The 8,726-nt window shown below is 52.2% G+C and overlaps 1 protein-coding gene across 3 annotated transcripts; it reads left to right on the top strand.

Annotated features, from left to right (window-relative positions):
• The first annotated feature begins 304 nt into the window (after positions 1-304).
• LOC131088570 (G-protein coupled receptor 83-like) lies at positions 305-6,915 on the top strand. Of its 3 annotated transcripts, XM_058032733.1 has the most exons (6): positions 305-355; positions 481-548; positions 732-1,317; positions 2,105-2,230; positions 2,912-3,045; positions 6,126-6,915. In XM_058032733.1, the coding sequence occupies exons 3-6, from the start codon at positions 910-912 to the stop codon at positions 6,718-6,720; spliced, it is 1,263 nt and encodes a 420-aa protein (XP_057888716.1). In that variant the 5' UTR covers positions 305-355; positions 481-548; positions 732-909; the 3' UTR covers positions 6,721-6,915. The 3 variants fall into 3 exon arrangements, with proteins under 3 accessions (XP_057888716.1, XP_057888714.1, XP_057888715.1); XM_058032731.1 differs by lacking the exon at positions 305-355 and having other exon boundaries at positions 443-548; positions 690-1,317; XM_058032732.1 differs by lacking the exon at positions 305-355 and having other exon boundaries at positions 443-548; positions 638-1,317.
• The last annotated feature ends 1,811 nt before the right edge of the window (positions 6,916-8,726 follow it).

The following is an 8,726-nucleotide window of genomic DNA, read 5'->3' as shown; positions in this document are numbered from 1 at the left end:
GGCGGAGAGTGCGCGGGGCGCGCAAGGTGCGCAGGGTGCGGTGAGAGGGGTGTGCAAGGTGCGCGGGGTGTGTGCCGTGAGAGGGGTGTGCAAGGTGCGCGGGGTGTGTGCGGTGCAGGAGTGCGGTGCGGGGTGTGTGCGGAGTGCTTTGAGAGTGGTGTGTGTGCGGTGCGGAAGGTGCGCGGGGTGCGGCGGTGAGTGCGGAGTGTGCGGTGCAGGGTGTGTGCGGTGCGCGGTGTGCGGTGCGGGGTGTGTGCGGTGCGCGGTGCGCGGTGCGGGGTGTGTGCGGTGCGCGGTGTGCGGTGCGGGGTGTGTGCGGTGCGCGGTGTGCGGTGCGCGGTGTCCAGCGGAAGGTGTGCAGAGTGTGCGGTGTGCGGTGCGCGGTGCAGGGTGTGTGCGGTGCGCGGTGTGCGGTGCAGGGTGTGTGCAGTGCGCGGTGTGCGGTGCGCGGTGTGCGGTGCGCGGTGTCCAGCGCAGAAGCCGGAGGAGCCGCTGCTGCCCCTCGGGACCGGGCACGGTCGGGAACAAACACGGCCGGGCAGTGCGAGGTAAGTGAGAGGGGGTAAGGGTAGGAGTTAGGGAGGGGAGTTTGGTTTCTCCTTGTGGCTGGGGTGTAATCATGCTGTGATGTATGCAGTGTCACATACAGACCTGTCTGATTTGGAAGTGGAATGTTGGTTTCTATTCAGAATTCACATCGTTGCTGGAAAGACGTCTTTGGATTTGTTTAGAGCAGAAGGTGACGTTTCTGCATTGGGAAGAAGTTCCTGCGACAGCAGCACAGGATGGTCAGGCAGCCTGCCTGAGCCCAGAGCTCACCTGTGAAGTTCTTGCTCTTCCTGCTGTGTGAGAGTGTGTGTGGTCCCAAATCAGCCCCTTTCTGACACACCATTGGTATTGCTCCTCAGCATGGAAAACTGGGGTCAACCTACCATGCCTCGCTCACTGCTCCAGCCATCCAAGTCACAGGTGACAGGGTTTCTTGAGGAGTTTGACCATTACTCTTCCATGGCCAAACTCATGTCCATCTACCACGCGACAAACAGGAGCATCTTCAACTGGACAGAGAGCCGCATTGTTGAGTGGGAGAAATTTGCTGAGCTGGCTAAATATGAGCCAGAATCCCAGAAGCCAACAGTGAAAGCGCTGCTGATCGTGGCCTACTCGGTCATTATCGTCATGTCTCTCTTTGGGAACATGCTGGTGTGCCACGTGGTGCTGAAGAACAAGAGGATGCACTCAGCCACCAGCCTGTTCATCGTCAACCTGGCAGTGTCAGACATCATGATCACGCTGCTCAACACACCTTTCACCTTGGTAAGTAGCTGGTATTGCTGTCCCTTCAAGCAGGACAGGAACCTCCCACCCACCAGAGCTATGCCTGGTGGTCATGGGCTTTCCATGCTCTCTCTCCTAGGGCTGAGGTGGGAGCCCAACCCCACCAAGCCTAACTGATAACTCTGCCAGGCAAGCAAAACACTGTTCAGCAACCTGTGGGCTCTCTGTTGCTCTGTTAGACTCTGTAACTCCTAGAAACTCCAAAGTCTCTCACAACGTGTGCTACCAAACCCCAGCAAGAGCTTCTTGGGGAATGAGAACAAGTTCCTGTGTTTTTAACGTTCATGCAGCAGAGCACTAGAGAGTCCCTTAGTGGGTCAGAACAGTCTGAATGCCAGTCATACTGGGTGACTGGAAGAAAATAGTCAAGCATTTCAGAGATGCCAGCTGGATAAAGGCTTCAATGAAAGCATTCCAAATCTGACAGTGGGGTTGATATCAAACCTTGGTTCACTATTTCCAAATATAGTTGTAAGCGTAATAAAAAATTTTACCACTGTTCACAGTGTCTGTAGAACCGGCCAGAAGGGCTGTGGCATCACCACTGCACAATCAGCAGGGTTTGACCCTATAAACTCTTCTGTAAAGGTGTTTCAGAGACCAGCATAGCTGATCTTTCTATAAGTTCTGGGTGAAGCTGCCCAACCAGTCAGCACCCCTGAGCCAGCTCGGGTTCCAGCTATAGGACTTGTAGGAAAACAAACCAGACCCCCATGGATTTGTTTTCAGCACATTTCCTGGCTGATGAGGTGTTGTTTCGCCCCAGGTCCGCTTTGTGAACAGCACGTGGATCTTTGGGAAGGCCATGTGCCACATCAGCCGCTTTGTGCAGTACTGCTCCCTGCACGTGTCCACGCTGACCCTGACGGCCATCGCCCTCGACAGGCACCAGGTGACACTGCCTGCCCCCTTCTCCAAGGCTCTGGGAGGAGACTGGAGCTATGAAAAGTTTTTCTGTCCCTCCCTGGCCATGACAAACGCTGGCTCTGTGTCCAGTGCAAGGCAGCAAGGACAGCCCAGGCCATGTGCTTGTCCCCAGCAATCACTCCCCTTTCATGTGCTATTGGCAAATAGTAAGTTCCAGACTATCAGATTTTATCAGCTTAAAGATCTAACAAAGAAAATCTCATGAAAGGTGAATTTCTGCCTCAGCAGAGGGGAGGAAAGCTCAGCTTCACAGGCCCAGCTGGAACAAGAGACATTTCTTATGTAGTTCCTATAGAATAAAAAAAAACATACCCTTGAGTGAAGACACTTGGGTAGATCTCTTCCTTTTTTTTTTTTTTTTTTTTTTTTTTTTTTTTTTACCTAATCTAACCTCCAGCTTAAGGAAAACAGTTCTCACATAACAAGATTGAGGATAAAGTTTGAAAGCTCTTCTGAGCAGACTGAGAAGTTCAACATTTCCCATTTTCCAGGTCACTCTAATGAACAGGACATTTTCCTAATCATGGCTGTCATTTTACTATAATTAGCTGTGTTAGGTTATGTCACAATCTGCCCACTCCTCTTGTGGGCTGTGAGGGCTTTTTATTCCTGTGGGAGAGGAGTCATGACAGAGTCTCTGTTGCAGGTCATCCTGAACCCACTGAAGCAGAGGATGTCCCTGACAAAGGGAGCTCTGAGCATCTCTGTCATCTGGCTGATGGCAACCTGTTTCTCCCTGCCCCATGCTGTCTATCAAAAGCTTTTCCAGTATAACTACAGGTGAGTGATCTCCCCTTCCCAGGGAGTGTGTGGAGGTCTGGCAGCCCTTGTGCAGTGCCTTGCTCAGCGGGGAGGGCACCTGAGTGTCCCAGGGTGATGTGGGATGAGAGGGAGTTGGTGTGTGGGTGACATCCCCCTTCTCCCAGCAGAGGCTGGGGCTGTGGAAGAGCTGCCTGGCCTTCTCTCTGCCTGGCCTGCTGGCCAGGGCCTGCTCTCACCACCTCCTGCATGCCCAGATGAGGCTCTGGGGCAGTCCCAGGCACAGCCTGGCTGGGGCACAGCTGTTGGCAGCACACACCTCCTCCAGTGCCATGGCCTGGCCAGGAGAGGCTCTGTCCTGAGAAAGTAACTTTCTCCTGAGGGACTTTCCTCTTCCCTCCTTTTGCCTGCTCAGCTCCTCAGACCAAGCCCATCCAACTCACTCAGGCAGGGAGGAGAGAGAGTCAAACTGCAGTTTGAAAAAGAAAGAAAATAAACTTCCTGTTGGGAATACCTGTGCTGACATCACCGAGGCTCTGCAGGGAGCACAAGCAGGGGACCACTCTGGTTTACTCATCCCTTTTCCCCAGGATTTCCGACACTGAGTCTCAGGTTGTGACTTCCCTGTATTTCATCCATGTGGATTTACAAAGCAGGACCAGCCTTCCCTGAAGCTTGAGGTTCCTCTGTCCAGTGTTACACTAACAGAAAAACATAGACAACAGATATTCTTCATGAAGCAGGGCTGTGGGGGACCAGGGTGGGACAGGTGAGGGACCAGTGCTTTGGCAGGAACCTGAGCTGTCCTGGTGTGCCATGGTGCCTCTCCTCAGGAAAGGGAACTCTTGGCTTGGCTGAACACAATGACTGCAGATGAAGTGAAATTTCACATCAACATAAGGACTGAAATACCAGGAAAAAAAAAAAAAAAAAAAAAAAAAAAAAAAAAAAAAAGGTTCTAATGTAGAGGGAAAGAAAGAAAAAGAAAAAAAAATAAAAGCAGAAACTTATCTCCTCACAAAGGCCCAGAAATGGCACTTGTCTCTGCTGTCACCCTCTGCCAGGGAGAAATACAAACCCCAAACTCTGAGTTCTTTTCCCTCTCAGTCCTTTCCTCTGTGGTACCCAACCTGTTCTGTCCCTCCTGTCCCCAGCAGCCTGTGGCATTGCTGTGACCTCTCTTGTCTAGAAAACAGTCTGTAACAGTACCCAAGTGGGATTTCTGTGGCAGGTGTCATGCTGCTGGTGCTGCCCTTCGCAGGAATGCCAGCCTTGAGGCCAAGGGGATAATCTTACCATGACCTGTATTTTCAGGCTGAGATCAGCAACCCAGGGAGTGGGGCAAGGAGACACTGACAGGCAGCAGGAATGAGATTTCTATTGTAGACATTGACCTTCTGTATAGAGGACAAATCTAATTTCCTGCAGCCCAGCCAGATCCCTCCTGTTGGTGAGGCAGGAGGGTGTGAGTGCCTGCCTGGGCTGTCACTGTTTTGGTGTCTGAGGGGCTGCAAGTGGGATGGGGGCTTCACAGCCCTCCCCTGCCTGTGCTTGTGCCCGATGTGGCTGACATAGCCAGGGGATATCATACCCATAACTGTGCAGATTGTAAACACAGGGCAGGGTTACTCTGTGCTTGCATTGCTCTGCAGCTGTGCTTGGGGATTAGGGAACGAATTGCTCATGAATGAAGGAACCCTACGATCTGTTTCGGGGCACCTGTCTCTGCTCATCCCTTGGCATGGCCAGAGGAAACCGAGCCCTGGGCTGGCACGAGGCAGCTCAGCAATATAAGGACTTCCAGGACATGCTATTCCTGTCCCTGCTTTCCATTGAAAAAAAAAAATCACAGTTGTAATATTGCTTGTAATAGCTCCTGCAGGGTCAGGGCTCCTGGGATGGCTACCAGGGAGTGGTTAGGGTTCTGGGATGGGAAACAGGGGCTCCAGCAACATCCATCTCTGGCTGCACTGCACAGCAGCCATCTGAGTCCCTGGTCATGTCAGGATTCACCAAAACACTGTCCTGTCAGATCCCCTTTGGCATCCCCTGTGGTGAGGTCCCCCAGATCCAGGGGAGGAAGAGCCAAGACTGCAGTTCAGAAAAGATGATTCTCCTTCTGCGTCAGTTCCCATCTCGAGTGGCATCTCCAGGCCCTCCGTACTCGGTGGACCCATTGTCACTGCTCTGACCTCATCCCCTGCTCCAGCTGCCTGTTCTCAGCAGTCTCCTATTTGTGGCACAAAAGGCAGCTCCAGCAGTTGAAAACAGGATATTAAAGATATTAATCAATACTGCAGTGAATAGTACAGCTTGATGGGAGCTAAAATCTGTGCTGAATAGAGGAGAACCGAGGATGAGGGATGAAGAGAGAAGAGTAAAATGGAATTAGAGAAAGAAAAAGAGAGGGGAAAAGAAAGAAAAGGAGAAAACATCCACTGGAAATAAATTCCATCACACCAGCTGCAGGGTGTGGAGGGGACACATGCAGTGCAGTGAAGGGTGAGGGATGAGAGCCACTGCAGGCCAGGCAGTGGGAACACACCCAGATCCTGGGGCTGGATGGGATGGGACAGGTGTGAGAGGTTGTTAAAATGAGCTGTTGTGTATGGTTACACTTTCTTTTGTTAGTTCACTGTCAGTGGTTTAACTGGAGCCAAGTGAATAATCATCACACCAGTTTTAAGAGGTAGCCAGAAGGTTGTAGGAGCTGATGCAAGGGAATGGTGGGTAAGGAAGGGAAGTGAGATGGGCTTGTCATGCCTTTGAGGCTTTCTCACTGCCTCCAGCCCTTCCCTCCCCTCCAGAGCAGCTTTGGCTTGGAGCTGCTGCAGTGGCTGTGGCTGAGGGATCCTGTGCTGGGGACTGTGCCAGGGCAAGGGGTCCTGGCTGCTGGGGGACACAGCAGGGTGGGTGCTGCCATGGAGGGCAGGGGCTGCAGCTCCACCTGAGAGAGACATGCCAGAGCTGTGGCTCTGTGTCCTCCCTCTGTCCCCCCTACACCTCTGAGCAGGTGGCTGTGGGCAGTGTGGTTTGCTGAGCCAGCAGCACCCACGGGACAGCAATGGCTACATGCCATATCTGTATTTCCTGTTTTCAAGGGAAGCCACCGTCCGGAGTCTGTGCCTCCCTGACTTCCCCGAGCCTGCAGAGTTGGTCTGGAAGTATCTGGACCTGTCTACCTTCCTCCTTCTTTACCTCCTGCCCCTGCTGATCATCACTGTCACCTACCTGCGCCTGGCCAAGAAGCTGTGGCTGCGCAACGCCATCGGGGACGTCACCACGCAGCAGTATGTCACCCACCACAGGAACAAGAAGAAGAGCATCAAGATGCTGATGCTGGTGGTGGTGGTCTTTGCAGTCTGCTGGTTCCCCCTGAACTGCTACGTGGTGCTGATCTCCAGCCTGGGCATCAAGACCAAGAACTCGCTCTATTTTGCTCTGCACTGGTTCGCCATGAGCAGCACCTGCTACAACCCCTTCATCTACTGCTGGCTGAACGAGAGCTTCCGCGCGGGGCTGCGCTCCCTGCTCTGCATCTGCCACAGGGTGCCCCAGCCCCGGGAGCAGGCGCTGCCCCCCAGGGCCCTGTCCTGCCGTGAGGCGTGGCTGGAGCAGGCCAGGTGCAGGAAGGGACCGGCCTGCCAGGCCAGCTGCTCCGCCAGGAACCTCCCGATGGCCAGCACGGACCTGTGAGCTGAGGGATCCTTGGATCTGTCACCTGGTGTGGGAGGCACCAAAGGGCATCTCCCAGGCTCTCCTCAGGAGCCAGCATGGCTGCTCTGTTGTTTTACTGCTGATTTTTTGGCTTGTCTTACTATAGCCCCTCCTCTGCTTGGCATGGTGGGCACACAGCCTCTCCAGCACCAGTAAAACCCACGCTGCAGCAGGCCCAGGGGGCATGGAGCTTCTCAGATCTGCTTTCAGGGTTTCCCATTCATTGCTATCAGAGGGAGTGGACCCAGGTTTCTGTCACTGGCTGTAACACGTGCCAAAACGTGGGGCTCTGCACAGCAGCAGGAACAAATCCATGATGACAGCTGTTTGAAGGAAGGACTTGGACATGCAGATGAACTCCATCCACAGGGAGCCTCACCAGTTAGTGTATAGCAAAGCCTCCAGCAGAGGTAAGGATTGTTGACAGCGATTTTGCTCTCAGATTCTGCTGCTCCTCCTGCCCTGTCTGTCCCACCCACAGCAGCTGGAAGCCAGCCCCAGACAAGGGGAGCAGGATTGCACCCCAGGAGCCATGGCCACAGGCTCAGATGGCACAATGACAGATTAATGCAGTCCACTGAGAAGTTCTTTTTATTATAAATACATTAATTCAGTAAAGAGAGCTACACTGGCACTTTGTAAAAGGCAACAAAATATTTCATCAGGGCTGTAGCATTCACTCACTGAAGAATGGAATTATTCTGCATTGTTGCTAGTTGCTGTAAAAGTCTAATTTAAACAACAGGAGGGCAAGAAGGGGCCAGAAGGGATGTCCTGTGAGGAGCCACCAAGGACTCTGGAGCTGTCTGGTTGGTGCAAACCAGGTGATGGATTTCAGTAGCCCAAGGGCAGCTGTGTCTCCTGGGGGGCTCCTGGTCTGCCCTGGTGATACCCAGACAGATCCTCAGCCCAGAGAGGCAGTGGAGGCCTGGGTGGCTTGAGGGAATAAGAATTCCCAGCACCTTCCCAGGGGAGAATAAGCCAGACCAAAGAAGGGAAACTAAGGACTGATTTTTATGGGTGTTTTTTTTTGTTATTTTCCAGTTTTGCAGTGGGAAGGAAAAGGACAGAAAGGAGGGGGATCCTTGCTTCAGGCTTCACTTGACCCCAGCTGGGCACCTTGGGTGGGCACTGCAGTGCCTGCACCAGAAGAAAACAGCAGAACACAAGGAGTGGCAGCAGGAGTGGGTGAATACTCTGTCCCTGAGGCACTTTGCTTGGAGTTCACCATTATTGAACACGGGAATTCAAAGCTGTCTGTGCTGGTTGCCAGCGCTGTGCTCCCTCAGTGTACACAAGGGTTTGTTTTCAGTCAAAAAACATCACTGTGAGTTTCTCAAAATGTTAAGATAATCTCTAATTAATAAGCATCACCTCATTTAATTAGTTAAAGAAGCTATAATTTCTTTTTTTACTGTTCCTCACTAGCTTTTGGTGAGCAGCTGTCAAACTGCCATGTATTTTCTTTAATATTTATTAGGTTTGTTTTCCTTCGTTTCTTCCTTTAAATGGCTGAATAACCTTTTTCTGGAGGAGTCCAAGCCCTTACTCCAAAGAAGGGATCTCTCCACACTCCCTGGATCTTCTGCTAATCCCTGTAGTTATCTATCTCTTGCTGTCAGAAATAACCTGGCTGGTTTTCCTTGGATCTGTCGATCGCAGCATCTCCTCATTGCTGAATTTTTCTCCCCTAAATGGGCAGGATGCAAGAGCTGACTGTATCGAATCTCTGTAATGGCTCAGCTATCTGGACTGATAATTATCAATGCCTGAGTGAGATTCAGAGCTTCACACACTTCATCCAGTGCCTCAAGGTTCCTGTATCACTCGAGGATGCCCTGACTCCCAGCAGCTCTCAGGCAAACAGAGAATGCACAATATATATATAAAAAAGTATAACTTGAGTGTTGTTTGATCAGTGCCTGGAGGGCAGGAGGCTGCATCTCTGCTGGACTCCAAGCCAGGCTCTAGAAAAGGGAATCTCT

The sequence above is a fragment of the Melospiza georgiana genome, chromosome 12 (genome assembly GCF_028018845.1).
Source record: "Melospiza georgiana isolate bMelGeo1 chromosome 12, bMelGeo1.pri, whole genome shotgun sequence".
In the NCBI taxonomy this organism is placed as follows: Eukaryota; Metazoa; Chordata; class Aves; order Passeriformes; family Passerellidae; genus Melospiza; species Melospiza georgiana.
This window is presented reverse-complemented; position numbering and strand designations above follow the sequence as displayed.